General features: G+C 50.3%; 1 protein-coding gene across 1 annotated transcript in view; it reads right to left on the bottom strand.

Annotated features, from left to right (window-relative positions):
• Positions 1 to 1,227: 1,227 nt before the first annotated feature.
• UBE2QL1 (ubiquitin conjugating enzyme E2 Q family like 1) overlaps positions 1,228 to 16,819 on the bottom strand; it is a 58,017-nt gene continuing 42,425 nt past the window's right edge. Inside the window, exon 2 of the mRNA XM_006047711.4 lies at positions 1,228 to 2,572. Coding sequence (XP_006047773.2) covers positions 2,441 to 2,572 — 132 coding nt within the window. The 3' untranslated portion in view covers positions 1,228 to 2,440. The remainder of the gene's footprint in view (positions 2,573 to 16,819) is intronic.

Raw genomic sequence — 16,819 nt, forward strand, 5'->3', positions numbered from 1 at the left:
TCCAGCCCCCAGAAAGGGCAATTCTTGCTTCTAAGAGTCAAAGCAATAGTTGAGTTTTAAATTATTCCCTGCTGCTTTTTAAAATAAAAAAGTCTTCCCAATTTAAGTGAAGACTAGCATTTTTTTTTAAACAAAGAGGTATTTCTTCTATAATTTCCGGTTTCTAACAAACCTAATGGAAACGCCACGCACAGGAAGTCTAGGATGTACAGGTTGGAATGGAGCCAAGCCAATGGTCTCCCTCCCCGTTGCTGTTGGCAGTTACCTTGCCCACCACCTGGCCGCACCTGAACCAACCGTGGCCAAGCTGTTCCATCAGTTAATGAGCAGCACTCAAGTGACCCAGGTTTGGGTCAAATATGTACCTACGTTCCTAGTAGAAAGTTACTTTTATTTTACAATTGGAAGAGAGGACTTCTGGAAAGAAAGAAACCGAGGTGCTCTCCCTGACCAGTGCTTCTGCCCTAGGCCCTCACTCTCCCACGTGTGATTCCATTATAGACTGGAGCCCAGGGGCCCAGGGACCGGAGGCTGGATGTCACGTTTCCAGGATGGAGAATTCTGCCGTGGAGGATCAGGTGAACGGATGCCTTAAGTTCACTGTCATCGAATTTCATGACTACTCTTACTCAGAGGGAACTTGAACAAGAGGTCAAGCATCTTAGCTGCACAGAACTGCGTGTGTATTCGGGGCCGTAAGAACATGGTTAAAATAATTAAAGTAGCAATAAAGAGTAGATTCGGGTAAGGACAAACCCTACTGGGAGGAGCTGGCCCTTGGCTTTAAGGTTTGGTGTCTGAGAGCTCTGACCAACTGGGACAGGTGCACGGGACGCCGAGCACCTGAAACTGCCTGAAGGATTTAACATAGTGAGCAGAGACGTTTCCTCTTCCTTCACGGTGCTAAACTGGGACTGGCAGCATCCGGGTTCGGCCAAATAACCCACCAGTCCTTCCAGCCAGTGTCCTATTGTCTTTCTGGCTGCTTCTGGGGACCGTTCCAATCCACTGGATTTTTGAAAAGACCATTGGTTCCTGAGACTCCTTTCCTGCAACTCGTGGCAGGAATGCCTTCCTGGCACGTGTAGTATCTGAACTATGAACCCAGGAATCGAACCTGTGCCTCTGGTGTCTCCTGCATTGGCAGGTGGATTCCTTACCACTAGCGCCACCTGGAAAGCCCGAAAATAAATACTTTCAGTGGAAGAAGAGCCCACAATGACCGGATTCAGGTATGCGTGATTTTATTTAAAATGTGTCCAATAAGATTTTTCCACTTGGAATGAACATTTTACCTCTTTTCCGCATATTATAAGAAACAGTGGTTTCCTCATTTCATGGAACTTCTTGGAAAGGTCTAAGTAACTTAACAGAAGAGAAAACTGAAATTGTGGGGAGATTAAATAACAGGAGTTTATATCCAAGTGAGGGTGCTCACGCATCGCGGCCTCGGGGACACACGAGTGACTACTGGGCCATGCAAATTGTCCTACCGTCACCGGGCCTCCGAAGGCAGTTCTGGCATTCCCCGCCACGCGCACACAGGACACGGGTCAGGTGGCTTCAGCGGATGGGAGACTGTCTTTTGCTTTCGGCGGTGGGTCGACCAGCAGAGAGGAGACAGGAACAGGAACGTCGTAGGAGCGTCTGAGGATGTCGGAAGAGACCCCTTCCGCAACCCGACACCATTGCTCTGAGTGCCCCCCACCCCGGCGTCTGCACCTGTGTGCCCCGTGGTGGCCACAGCACCCCGCCTTCACCCACGGGCGTGGGCTGAGCTGCGGACCGCACATGCTTCAGCATCGGCCTTGGGAGCACGGTCTAGCCAAGAGGGCGGTTGCTGTTTTCCATCCCGAGAACCTGGCCACATTAAATTTTTTTTGTTCTCATGAACCAGCGGTCATAGAGCACAAACGAGGTCTACATGTCATGACACGGGGCCACAGAAAGATGTGTCTTCAAGTTACGATGTTGACCTGCCGGGGAGAGAAAGAGACACGGGGCACAGCATACGGGGACTGGACGGGGCGTGGCGTTCCTAGGGGCGTGTCAACCGGGCGAGCGAGGGGAGCTGAGTTTCCTGACTGCTCTTTGAAGCTGCTGTCAGGAGAAGAAGCTAGAGGCCCAGTGATGGGGTGGGGGCGGGGCGGGGAGGGCAGGCGGGCGGGGGAACATCACCATCTCGACGTGTGATCTAAAGTGACCTAGAGATGATCATTCATTCATCATCGAAATCTAATCCCGAACAGCGTTGGCTCCCCCTCCTTCTCTCTGTAAACACATCTGATCATAAATAACTTAGGCGTCTCCTTGGCATTCAGGATTCCATTCCGAAGGCTGGAGTTATAAAAAGGATGAAGGGTGCTCAGCGTGGAGAGGAGATGTCAGGTGTGTGTGTGTGTGGAGAGGCAGCTTAAGCGTCTAGTGCACGGCGCGAACATCAGCCGTCAGAGACGGGCGGGGTGACCCAGCCGTACTTTTCATGAGTCTTCACCAAACTCTTAAAGGTGGCTTCGGCTTCCTTGCGACTGAAGGACTTTTTCGACTTGCCAGCTTTTCTACAGATCCGCCCCTGGGTGAGAGGGAAAAGATAAAAAGCAGGTTAGAGCCCAGCAGCGATCCCGATTACCGCCCTCTTTGTGAAGAACACTCACAGAGGCGGGGATTTCTGAAGTCTGCGATGAAAGGAGAGATAGGGAACATCACGGCTTTGGTAACCCAGCGGCAGGCAAACTTTTGGGGGAGGGAGAGACACGCATGCTGCTGGCGTCCTTGGAAGACGCTCATCCTTGGATGCAGGCAGGCGGTCTCTGGGAGGACCAGCTTTATCAAAAGAGCATCCATGCAGAACGCAGCGCCTTGCCCTGGAGGCAAAAATGCTATTCTAACTTCTCTTCCCTCCCACCTCAGGGTGCCTTTAATTACAACTTAGAGATAATGCGTTTATGTATAATCTGTGTATTTATACATTCACACACACATGCACACTTGAACACTCTGAATTTTCACATTCAAGCTCAGGAGTAATAATCGACTTTCTTGTATTTCATGCTGTGAGGGAACAAGCTCCTGAGAAGACAGAGGGGCCATTGACACGAGGGCAGAAGCCTGGCCCTGAGTGTTCCCAGGGAGGGGTTCAGGTGAGGCCAGCGCTTCCCCTACGCAGTCCCTGGTGGTGGGGAGCGAGGGGAGAGGTTTGCCCAGCTCTCAGTGCCCGGGCAGGCCGTGGTCTGAAGGACGGGGCATGTGGGGCTGCAGTGAATAGAGGGTCTGGTTCATCTCGGCACGGCCACAGGCTCTAGACCATGAGAAGGAACCAGGAAACCCCACCGAGTGGCCACGACTCAGGCCATCACTCCCCTCGGGGAGCCCTAGGGAGGGGGTTTAACTTGGCGGTGGTGGGGATGGGCGGACGAAGGACCACAGGAGCGGGGCGGGGCCGGACTCCCCGTCAGATGAGCTGTTGCTGTTCTTACTGCCCCCGCTCAGCCAGTTCCCATGTGACAGCCCATCAGCGGAAACGCTGTGTGAGCCTCTCGGGCACACGTCCTTGCACCCGACCTCCCTTCGCTTGCCTGTCCTGGCAGATCCGCTTCTCATCCTGAGGATCTCACACACACGTTTTGTAGGTGGGATGCAAACACCCGCAATTTCACCCACTAGTGAACACACGCATGCTGTTCTCAACAGGCGAACCTTCACTAACGATGCGCTCTGGGCAGGCTCTCTGCATTCCTGACATGTGATGCACAACACGGGCGTGCACACCTGTGTAAGGGGACCCGGACGGAACCAGACTCACCCCCAGGGCCTCACCACATACCTGTCCCCCCGCAAAGGCAGCCCCCTAGGTCTGTGTGGCTGGGTGCGTGACATCCCCCATCCGAGCTCTGATAACCCACTGACAAGTCTCCTGGGTAGACACCTGAATCCAAGGGGGAAATGGCACCGATCCCTACGAACTGAGAATGGAAGGGTGTGTCACACATTTAAATTCAGGGCTTCTAGTTCCTTTTCAACACGTGTTGTCTTTCCAACAGGGGAGACTCAGAGCCACGCCCAGCCGAGGAGTCAGCCACTGGAGCCCGTTTTGCTGTGTCTCCTCTGGCCATCTCTCTGGCTGAACTTTTCCCCCTGCCAGTCAAGGGCAAGACCACCTCTTCTAATTAGCTGCTTCGTGCTCACGCTCAGTCACTTCAGTCGTATCCGACTTTCTGCAACCCCATGGACCATGGCCCGCCAGGCTCCTCTGTCCATAGGATTCTCCAGGCAAGAATACTGGAGTGGGTTGTCGTTTCCTTCTCCAGTGATAAAGTATGAAGTGAATGAAGTGAACTCACTCAAGTCATGTCTGACTCTTTGCGACCCCATGGACTGTAGCCTAACAGGCTCCTCTGTCCACGGGATTTTCCAGGCAAGAGTCCTGGAGTGGGTGCCATTGCCTTCTCCAATTAGCTGTTTGGTCCACATCAAATAGGAGATCAAAGCAGTTGATCTCCTGCTAAAGGAAATCAACCCTGACTATTCATCGAAAGGGCTGATACTGAAACTCCAATACCTTGGCCACCTGATGCTGACTCAATGGAAAAGACCCTGATTCTGGGAAAGGCAAGAGGAGAAAGGGGCAAAAGAGGACGAGATGGTTGGATGGCATCACCGACTCAATAGACATGAGTCTGAGCAAACTCCAGGAGATGCTGAGACAGGGAAGCCTGGCGTGCTGCAGCCCATGGAGTCAAAAAGACTCAGACACGACAGGGTGACTGAACAACAGCCATGTCAAATAAGCTGCTAAATGATGAAGGAAAATGGGAAAAGAAGACAGGAAACCACCATTTACTGACTTCTAGAAATGTCCCCGTGCCTCTCTTGCTTTGCTTATGGGATGTAGTTATACTAGATACAAAGGGACCACGAGAAGCTAAGACATTTATAATCATCACTGTGTGAGCCAAGATCAAAGTCCAGCATTATTTCATTAAACACAGGCAAATGTATCTTTGCAGGGATGTCAGTATCAATTTCTACATAAGTGGGAGCAAGTATCAAGAGCTAATTTCTTTTGCATAAAACACCACCAGTTCTAACCATGTCTATCATTCTTTTCTATGATACTGAAAATTTATGGTGTGACTTGAGAATTCTGAAATAAGAGCAGCCGGACAAATACCAGCTCACAATACCCTTGGAGTGTTCCTGTGCTCTTGGCATGAACGTATACTTGGCTCATTCTTTGTGAAAGTCCCAATTGTTACAGAAAATAACAGACAAAACCCTGAACAGACCAGTCTTTGTGGCCTCTTCTCCCCGAGAAGAATTATGAACATGGAACACCAGCACCCAGTCAATTCAGCAGCTGGGAGACAGAGCCTGTGGGAGACAGAGCGTGTGTGTGGCAGCCGGGGTCTCAGCATCTCCACTGCGCTCAGCTGGCCTCCAGCACCTCCCCTCTCGCCTCGTGCCGAGTTTGCAGCTAAGATATCTCTGCTTAGACCGCCTGTCCTCCTCTGATTGGCTACTTAAGCATCGCCCAGTAACACACTGGGCTTGAAAACCAGGGTGGCTGAGCTACGCTTGCTGAAATGTCCGTGAGGAGCCCACTGCGCCGGGAAGGTAAGGGGCACTCTGTCCACCCCGGGCCCCTTGATGGTCCAGGTCACTCAGACGTTGAACCAACTCCCATTCTTTTTTTTTTTTTGACAGTGCCATGTGGCTTGTGGGATCTTAGTTTTCCAAAAAGGGATTGAACCCAGGCCAAGGCAGTGACAGCAATGAGCCCTAACCACTAGACTGCCAGGGAACGTCTTTAGTTTTTTAATCGAAGTATAGCTGATTAACAACGCTGTATGAGTTTCAGGTGTACGCAAAGTGATTCAGTTACATATGCACATACACACATATATATGTGCACACACATTTATGCTAGTTCTCTGAATACACGCATTATGGACATATATTTTCCCATTTTATGTTATTACCAGATATTGAGTACAGTTCCCTGTGCTATGCAGTAGGTTCGTGTTTATTATGTATTTCATATATAGTAGCGTGTGTACGTGGAGAAGGTGAGGGCACCCACTCCAGTATTCTTGCCTGGAAAATTCCATGGATGGAGGAGCCTGGTGGGCTACAGTCCATGGGGTTGCAAAGAGTCAGACATGAGCGAAGTGCCTTAGCATGCACGCATGCACATATATTAATGTATATAATCTCCTTTATTCACTCACCTGTGCATGGAGACTTAGGTTGTCTCCATGTCTTGGCTACTGTGAACAGTGCTGCTATGAACATGGGAGTGCATGGATTAAAGAGTTTTTGAATTAGAGTTTGCTCCAGATATATGTCCAGGAATGAAATCGCTAGATCATATGGACGCTCAGTTTTTTAAGGAACCTCCTTACTGCTCCATGGCCTTCCCTGGTGGCTCAGACAGTAAAGAATCCACCTGCAATGTGGAAGACCTGGGTTTGATCCTTAGTTCGGGAACATCCCCTGGAGAACGGGCTACCCACTCCAGTATTCTGGCCTGGAGAATCCCATGGACTGCATATATAGCCCACGGGGTCGAAAAGAGTTGGATACGACTGACCTTCACTCACTCACTCACACTGCTCCATCGTGGCTGCGCCGGTTTGCATTCCCACCAGCAGTGTCTGAGGGCTCCCTTTTCCCCACACCCTCTCCAGCATTTGTTTGTAGACGCTCTCATGGTGGCCGTTGTGACCAGTGTGAGGTGACCCCTCACTGTGGTTTTGCTTTGTGTTTCTCTAACACTTGGTGATGCTGCGTCTCCCATTCTTCCTTCCAGGGAGCAGTCTCCTGGAGTCTGGACTCTGGGGAAAACTGCAGCCTAACTTCTCTGACCCTCTGTGTGTGCGTGCTTCGTCGCTTCAGGCGTGTCCAACTCTGTGCGACCCCATGGCCTGTAGCCCACCAGGCTCCCATCCATGGGACTTCCCAGGCAAGAAGACTGGGGTGGGTTGCCATTTCCTTCTCCCTGATCCTCTGTACTGCTGCTGCTGCTAAGTCGCTTCAGTCGTGTCCAACTCTGTGCAACCCCAGAGATGGCAGCCCACCAGGCTCCCCCGTCCCTGGGACTCTCCAGGCAAGAACACTGGAGTGGGTTGCCATTTCCTTCTCCAATGCAGGAAAGTGAAAAGTGAAAGTGAGGTCGCTCAGTCGTGTCCGACCCTCAGCGACCCCATGGACTGCAGCCTACCAGGCTCCTCCGTCCATGGGATTTTCCAGGCCAGTGTACTGGAGTGGGGTGCCATCGCCTTCTCTGTACCCTCTGTACGTCCCTCTATAAATCAGGGACAAAACCTACTTCACAGCAGCACTACGAACTTCAGATAAGATACTGAATTTCAAAACATGTTGAGAGTTTTAAGGTGTATACAACAAATTAAGAACAGTTTTTCTTATTTTCCTAACCTGATGGTTTCTCTTATCCGTTTCCATGTAACTAATACTCACAGTCTTTCCTGGAGATTTCCCTTCAAATAACTCTTGTTTTTCCCTAAAACACCTCCACTTTAATGCTAAAGGACCTGATCTGAGAGTTTACTCAGCCTACATGATAGCTCTGTGCTCTCACTAAGAGCTCAGAAAAGTACCCTCTCTCTCTTGATGACCATCAGCCTTGCTCCAGATTGTAAATGTACAGTTATACATAACCATAGGGTTCTGCCCCAATCACCTTAAAAAGCTCAAAATCTCACTGTAATATTGACACCAAGCAGTGCTCATAAGCACCCAGTTCCCTGGGGCTGCATCTGCCAAACATAGCCATTCGTTGGTGCTTGGTTTGATCTTTCTATTTTGCTCACGGATTTTTTTGTTTTGGGGGGTGTGTCAATCACAATGAACAACATGAGAACACTTCCACAGAGCTAATGAGTGACCCCAGCCTCATGTCCTTGCACCAGCTGTCGGGTCTGCTGCGGCTTCTGCTACCTGCAGCGTGCACGCTGGATTTCAGTCCGTCTCTGTCTCCTACTCATCTCTCGTTCATTCATTCGCTCACTCAGTATGTTGAATCCTGGGTGTAGAAAGACAGGGACTGCGGCCCCTGCGGCAGGGCCTAAGATTCATCGCGGGGAGAGAACTGAAGTGTGTTGTCGGTGCTGAGACGGAAGGGGGTACGTCAGGGTTTCTCAGCCTCAGCACTAACTGACAATGTGGGCTGGGTGAGTCTTTGCTGGGGGGTGTCCCGTGCACAGGAGGATATTCAGCAGCATCTGTGGAGATGCTAGCGGTATTACATGAGCTATGACATCCAAAGCGTCTCCAGATATCACCAGATGTCTCCTGAGAGATAAAATCACCCCCGAACGAGAGCCACTGGTGTATGGAATAAAGATGGCCCCGAGCAAGGGGAAGACGGTCCATCTCCATTCATTCAGCAAATGGTTGCCCCATGTCCTCCCGGAGTTACGAACTGGGCTGGTTACTGGGACTGCGTGCGTGTGTGCCAAGTCGCTTCAGTCGTGTCTGACTCTTTGTGATCCTGTGGAATGTAACCTGCCAGGCTCCTCTGTCCATGGGATTCTCCAGGCAAGAATACCAGAGTGGGTTGCCATTTCCTTCTGCAACTGGGACTGCAGGGTTTTCTAAATTGGAAACGCTTCTGATCCTCATGGAACTTATAGCTCAGCAGGGAGGGTGGGGTCTACCTTGGGGAGAGGGAAGGAGAAGAGGTAGGGTTCATTGTCTGTGGGTTCAGAAAGATTTCCATGTCTGAAGACACTTGAACTGAGCCTTGAAATACGGGTGGAAAGTGTTCGCCAGACCATGGTGGGTGAGGATAAGGGACCCCAAAGTGGAGGTTGAAAGACATGGCTGTATTCAGAAAAGGATGGGAAGACACTTGGTGAAGCTAGGGTGTGTGTGTGTGTGTGTGTGTGTGTGTGTGTGTTCGTGCACGCGTGTGCGCGCGCATGGTGAACAGGGGTGAAGAATTCAATACACCTGGCCTCAAAGCCCTGCTCCAATACCTCCTGGCTGTGTGACCTTGGATGTGTTAATTAACCTCTTTGAATTGCAACTTCCTCACCTGGAAAATAAGCATAATAACAGTACTATATGCCACTGAGGTTTTATAAGGACTTGCTGGTGGGCTGCCATCTATGGGGTCGCACAGAGTCGGACATGACTGAAGCGACTTAGCAGCAGCAGCGGCAGCAATGTATTAACAGGTGTAGGATGCTCAGCTCAGTGCCAGGCACAGGATGAACACAATAAATGGGGATTTTAATCTTTGAAATCATCACAGACGATCTTATCCCTATTCTTTGGCAAAGTTAGTTTCGTTCTGCCCTCCTGGAAAAAAAATGTGTGAATATTATGATGGCTTATCCGGTCACAAAAACATCTTCAGGCAAGTCCAGTATTTTGTATTTGTAGGGCTGCTTTCCTAGCCCTTTCAGTAACATCATTTTAACTGGTTGACATAAACATATTCATTTGACATTTCTCACTTGATTAGATTTTCTTCTATTTTTCTTCTTTGCAAACATACTTTCATGACATTTTCATGGTTCACTTGCCCATGAATTACAAGCTTTGCTCCTTTAAAACTAGAAGGAACTTACAGACTCTTCATGCAAAGTTTTGAGGCTCCTTCACTCATTTCGTGTGTTGAATTACAGAGAGGCTGCAATTTGTTTTTAAAGTCTTAGAACGTGTGACTGTGGGATGGAATGGGGAGGGAGGAGGGAGGAGGGTTCAGGATGGGGAACACATGTAAACCTGTGGCGGATTCATTTTGATATTTGGCAAATCTAATACAGTTATGTAAAGTTTAAAAATAAAATAAAATTTAAAAAAAAAAAAAAAAATAAAATTAAGTCATTTGTTAAAAAAAAAAAAAATAAAAAATAAAAAAATAAAAGCACTCGCACACCCCAGCCCCTGATGTGGGTTTCAAGCGTGTGTAGTGCTCAGTGTAGACTCTCTCGAGGACGCCGCACGTGGAGGAGGTGCTCAGACCCGACCTGTGCTCGGCTTGAGGAAAACACAGGAACACGTGGATTTGGAAGGAGGTCCACTTGGAAAGACGGCAGTGATCTCACCTCTCTTTGAAGCTCTGCCATTCAAAGCAGGTCGGCTTACAAGTTCTAGAGGACAGATAAGACTCTGCAGTGAACGAGACCACTTCAGAGCAATGCTTTCCCAAATTAAAGGGCGACTCTGAAACCGCTGACCAGCGAGGAAGGCACTCCTGCTGGATGTGGTCCAGTGAGGCATCAGGGAGAGGCTGATGTGGGCTGGAAACATGCCGAGTTGACTCCGCAGCCTTGACCATGGGTCTGAGAATGTGTGTGTGTGTGTGTGTATGCTACGTGTGCACGTGTACATGTACATACATATGCATGTATGTACACGAACGCTCTCATGTGTGCTTGTATGTGCACATGTGTATGTGTGCGGCTACAGTGATGTTGTTTAAACTGCAGGAAGAGAAATGTGAAGGTCCCTGAGCTGATTGGAATCCAGGAGTCACCTGGAGGGAAACCTCAGGCCTCATACCTGGACTTGGAGGATGGTCAGTTTACAGGGGGAGCCCGCTGCCCGTCAGGGACCCCACCCAGCACCAGCCAAGGCAGGGGAGGGGGAGCAGAGGGGCTCAGAAGGGCAGGCAGTGAGGGGGCAGAATGATGCTGTGGGCACGTGCCGTGTGGCCACCTGAGCAGGTAACAAGCTGGTGCTGGAAATGGTTCTTTTTTTTCCCTTTGGCTGGACTGCATGGCTTGCAGGATCTTAGCTCCTGGACCAGGAATTGAACCTGAGCCCTTGGCAAAGAAAGCACGGAGTCCTAACCACTGGACTGCCAAGGTGTTGGGTTTTGACAGCCATGAAAGCCCCTGATTGCCCATATGGCCCCTGTCCACAAGTGCAAAGGCATCCGCTCCGTGTCCGGCTCACGTCAGCTCCTGAGCTGCAGTGTTGGGGCCGCTTTCACACACTGCATCGCATTAACCCTCCAGACAACGCTTCACTTCAGCGTGGTGGTCAGGGCTGGTCAGTGGGCTTCCACTGACCGGCTGAACCTCCACCAGGCACAGCTGCTTCCCGCAGACCACCAGGTGAGGACCAGTGGGCCTGGGAGGGCATGGGACCAAGGGAGATGGCCCTGTGGCTGGGCCCGCGGGACATGCAGAGCCCGCCGGGAAAGGGCTTTGCCGGACCTGGGGGGCTCCCTCCCGGCAGCCAGCATGTCCGAGGACACAGAGGCTCAGCTCCCCTCCACGTCCTGTCCCTGTGCTGGGCATTCAGGTCCCTGTGCCCTCCTTTTGGGTTTTAACCAGAATTCATGCCCAGCATGGCTCCTGTCACATCATCCTCACACCCCACCCCAGCTATTTGTAATTTAGTCTCAGATCTTATTGGGAACATCTTTGGTGAGACACAAAAAACTAAAAATAGAACACTGTACAAATACACTCCTGGGTATTTATCAAAAAAAGAAAAAAAAACGCAAACCACTAATTCAAAAAGATACATGCACCCCAAAGTCCATAGCAGCGTTACTCACAATTGCCAAGACGTGGAAACAATCTAAGTTTCCATCAACAGTTGAATGGATAAAGATGTGGTATACATAAACAATGGAATATTCAGTCAGTCAGTCACTTCAGTCGCTCAGTCGTGTCCTGCTCTTTGCGACCCCATGGACTGCAGCACGTCAGGCCTCCCTGTCCATCACCAACTCCCAGAGTTTACTTAAACTCAGGTCCATTGGGTTGGTGATGCCATCCAAGCATCTCATCCTCTGTCATCCCCTTCTCCTCCCGCCTTCAATCTTTCCCAGCATCAGGGTCTTCAGCCATAAAAAGGAATGAAATTTTGCCATTTGCAGTAACATGGATGGACTTGGAAAACACTGTGCTAAGTGAAGTAAGTCAGACATAGAAAGATAAATACTGTATGGTATCACTTATGTGTGGAATCTAAAAAGCAAAACAAATTGGTATATTAAAAAAAAAACCAGACTCATAGATATAAGAGAACAAACCAGTGATTACCAGTGGGAAGAGAGGAGCGGGGGCAGTATAAGAGTGAAGGAGTAAGAGATACAAACTCCTAGGTATAAAATAAAGGAATACAGCCAATACTTTATAATAACTATAAATGAACTACACCTTCTAAAATTTGCAAATCACTATATTGTATGCCTATAACTTAAATAATATTTTACATCAAGTATACTTCAATTAAAAAATCAAGCCTCTATATCCTCATTGCAAAATACTATAAAGATTCTGCTGCTGCTAAGTTACTTTGGTCGTGTCTGACTCTTTGTGACCCCATGGACTGTAGCCTGCCAGGCTCCTCTGTCCATGGGATTCTCCAGGCAAGCATACTGGAGTGGGTTGCCATGCCCTCCTCCAGGGGATCTTCCCGACCCAGGGATCAAACCTGCATCTCTTATGTCTCTTGCATTAGCAGGCAGGTTCTTTACCATTAGTGCCACCTGGGAAGCCCATAAAAATTCTACGATATATTAAAGGTCTTATTTTTAAAATATAAACCACCAAAAAAAAAAAAAAAAAAAAAAGACTGTAAGGCAGACTCTAGAAATGATCAACTCAAAACTTTCATCTCAGAAACAAAAAAGCTGTCTATTTTTGTGAAAGTTATGCCTTGAGGACACAAGGTCTGTCCTCTAATTCTGACGCTGGGTACTAATTCATAGTTAAGACACACAAAGCCTATTAGAAAAGCGCGTTTCACAGCAGGCCGCTAGACGATCCCGCTGGAACAGAGGACGCTGGGGGCAGTGCGCTCATGGTGCTGGACGGAATGGACCCGCCCTCAGTGGCTGTAGGTGGAAAGCCCAGGCTCCTCTGCTCAGGGAGCGGCATGAAGCTTTGTGTGGGTGCACTCGTGGCTACACCTTCCTCTGCAGAAAGGCGCTGTGGTCCCTCTACCGGAGACGTCCTCACAGAGCATCGCGGGGCTGCACGCGTCCACCTGAGGCAGGCAGAGCGCCAGCAGGTGATGCCGTGTCTAGGGAAGATAACCGGGCGAACCGGGGGACACCTGGGAGGAGGCCAGGGCTCTCTCCCCATCAGCACACAGCCTTTCACTGCACACACACCAGGAGCATCGCTCTTGCGGTCAACCCACCCTGAAAGACAGCAGTCCCCCACCTGTTTGGCACCAGGGACCAATTTCGGGGAAGACGATTTTCCCACGGACTGGGGTGGGGTACGGTTTCGGGATGCTTCAAGCGCATTCCATTTATTATGCCTTTTCTTTCTGTTATTAGGACATCAGTGCCACCTCAGACCATCAGGCATTAGATGCCGGACATTGAGAATCCCTGCTTAAAGACAGGCCTGGTCTATCAAAGTTGCTGATGTGCAAAGCAGTGTATTTCCCATAGATAAACTGTATTTCCCATAGATAAACAGAGCAGACCTTGTGCAGGTTGCTGGAGACACCAGGGAAGGGAGATGGCAAGGGCTTGGAACGGGCCTTGCGGGTGGCACACTGGGGATGTCTGGACAAGAGAATGCTCTGTGCTGTGCTTACTCGCTCAGTCGTGTCCAGCCCGCCAGGCTCCTCTGTCCATGGGATTCTCCAGGCAACAATACTGGAGTGGGTTGCCATGCCCTCCTCCAGGGGATCTTCCCCACCCAGGGATCGAACCCAGGTCTCCCACACTGCAGGCGGATTCTTTACTATCTGAGCCACCAGGGAAGCCCTGGAGGAGTGGATGCATGAATGCAATTGGCCAGACCCGCATGCCCTCCCTGGCAGGACCACAGGCCAGCTTTCCACAGCACTGACCCTCATCAGGGCCAAGGACGCGCGGCCACTGCCGTCAGGAAGGAAGGTTTTCTGGGCGGGAAGACTCTCCACTACAGTCTCTAAAGTGGTTTCCCAGTTATTAAAAGACCAATGTTTTCAGATAGTCTCTCTTGATTTTTGTGAACTTCTCGGGATGACAAAGTCAGCATCACTTTTATATAAACCTGGATAATATTTAATAGAAATTAAAGTGAAGCCACGTTATTTAACCCAGTGGTGCCCCTTAGCTACTATTCCTCTTTCTGTGATTTCAGTTACCCTTATCAACTACAGTCCAAAAATACTAAATGGAAAATTCCAGAAATAAAACTTCACAAGTTTTAAATCACAGACTGTTCTGAACAGCAAGATAAAATCTCATGCCTGGGCAGATCTTGGATACACTGCAGGTTTGGTTCTAGGCCATTGAAATAAATCGAGTATCTTAAAGTGAGTCACACGAATATTCTGGTTTCCCAGTGCATAAAGGCTGTGTTTACACACCACTCTAGTAAATTAAGTGCACAATTGCATTGTGTGTAAAAAAACAATGGAAACATTTAAAAATCAGCATTAAGTGCAAAATGTTAGTCACTCAGTTGTGTCCGACTTTTTGTGACCCCATGGACTGTAGCCCCACAGTCTCCTCTGTCCATGGGATTCTCCAGGCAAGAACACAGGAGTGGGTCCCTATTTTCTTCTCCAGGGGATCTTCCCAACCCAGGGGTCGAACTCGGGTCTCCTGCATTGCAGGCAGATTCTTTACTGTCTGAGCCACCTGGGAAGCCCAAGTACAAAACAATGCTGTTGAAAAATTGGCACTGATAGACTTGCTTGATGAAAGGTTGCCATAACCTTGACTTTGTTAAAAAAAAAACAACAAAACCACATTATCTGCGGAGTACAGTGAAATGAGGTGTGCCTGACCATTGCCCGCAGTCCCACCCGGGCACCTGGGACGCGAACCCTCCCTGTCCAGCACTTCCACACAGAGAAGACACAGTGTAGTGTTCAGTACTATCCATGGTTTCCCGCGTCTGCTGGGGGGCTGAGTGTGTCCCCGCAGATAAGAAGGGACGACTCGATAACCGTTAAACCATCCTCAAGCCACTGGCAGCACCAAAGGCGCAGTTCATGGATATTTTTGATTCTTGCAAAACATAAGCATCTCTTTCTTCTACATTTTAAATAAAGTTCTAGCAATTATGGGATCTGTTTTAAGACAGATTGCATTTTCTTAGGAGAAGCAAACAGGGAAAAAGGAACGTGATGATCAGACTTTAAATTATGTAAGGTGATTGCTTCAGAATTATTTTTTTCCGGAGGCTCTGCCAATAGTTCTGCTTAAGCAACTGGGTCCCAGTGGGTTTCACCAGCTGTGTGGGACACAGGCAGTGGCAGCTGGACTTCACTCTTTAAAGGCAGTCATGGTGGCGGCGGCGGCTCGTCCCTGCTGTGCTGGGCACTGTCCTCAGGACCCGGCTTGCACAGACTCCTTAAGTGGGGTGGGGGGTGGTCCCCGGACCCCCACCAGGTGGGCTCTGCTATCGTCAGCCCATCAACCCTGATTCACAGGTGAGGAAACAGACACAGAGAAGCCAACCACATGCTCAAAATCACACCAGATCCCCCAGCTGAATGCCAGGCCAGGCCGGCTCTCAGAACACGGAACAGCTCCCAGGAGTCGGTGAGGGAGCCAGGTACTGACCCTTCGCTGCGCAGGACACTGGAGCCTGGCTGCTCTCGCTGGATGCAGGGTGCCGGGCTCCCTGAGCTCCTCCATCCCCTCCCCTCTGCACCCTTCTTCCCACCTGGAGCTCACCCTACGTGCACGCTCTGAGCTGATCAGGGTGCCCAATCTGCCTTCGGCACCAAGCATCTGGCCCTCTGGCCACCGTTGTGGGGACCTCGGCTCCTGCCTGACTCTGGGGACCTTGGTCGGCCGGGCACCTTCACCCCCCAGGGGCCTTGTTCTCCGGGACGCCGGGCATCCGTGGTCTCCATCTGCTACACACAGGGCGTGGGAGGAGCTGCTGGCCACGGGCCAGTCGAGGACGGCGTGTTCCCGTCTCCAAGCTGGAGGGCCCGTTTAACACAGCACAGCTGCCGCTTCTGGGTCTGCTGCTTCTTAGTGGATCCTGGTGCCTGGAGAAGCTGGAGAGCAGACTCTGCCCTGCTGGGAGATCCCTGCAGGGGATCTTCATCAGCTTGGTCACACTCCCCTTGACCTGGCTCCATCACAATAATCAGCCTTCTCACAGGGGCAGGTCCGCGTCCTGGTGAGTGAGTAGGGCTCGGGGGTGTTTTCCTACCCACCGGACCTCTCGGGTCAGGATCAGGCCAACCTTCTGCTCCTGCCCCCGACACATGACATCGCAAGATGAAGACTGTGGATTTCTTTATTCTTTACTCTATGTGTGTGTGTGCATGCTTAGTCACTTAGTCATGTCTGACTCTTTGCTACCCCAGGAACTCCAGCCCTCCAGGCTCCTCTGTCCATGGGATTGTCCAGGCAAGAATACCGGAGTGGGTTGCTATTTCCTCCTTCAGAGGATCTTCCCCACCCAGGGATCAAATCCAGGCTCCCACACGGCAGGTGGATGGATTCTTTACCATCTGAGCCATCAGGGAAGCCCAAGAATACTTCAGTGGGTGGCCTATCCCTTCTCCCGGGGATCTTCCCAACCTAGGAATTGAACTTGGGTCTCCTGCAAGGCAGGCAGATTCTCTACCACCTGAGCTACTCAGGAAGCCCTGTTCTTCACTACTTCACTGAATTTCAGGAAAGCGGTGGTGTTCCTACTGACGTGAAATTTCAATTCTGCCCACTGGAGAGACCCCACGCCTGCCTTTCACCTGCTTCCAGTGGGATGGGTCTGAGAAGGCAGGGTCTGCAGTCAGCTAGCTTCTCTTTCTCAAAGTGCTGGGTGAGGATGGAAGCCATCGAGATGGGGACATGATGAAGCCTCAGACAGCAGCCCAGAACACGGTTTGTCTTTGAAGAGCCACGCAGACTGCGTCT

Source organism: Bubalus bubalis, chromosome 19, assembly GCF_019923935.1.
Source record: "Bubalus bubalis isolate 160015118507 breed Murrah chromosome 19, NDDB_SH_1, whole genome shotgun sequence".
Taxonomy (NCBI): domain Eukaryota; kingdom Metazoa; phylum Chordata; class Mammalia; order Artiodactyla; family Bovidae; genus Bubalus; species Bubalus bubalis.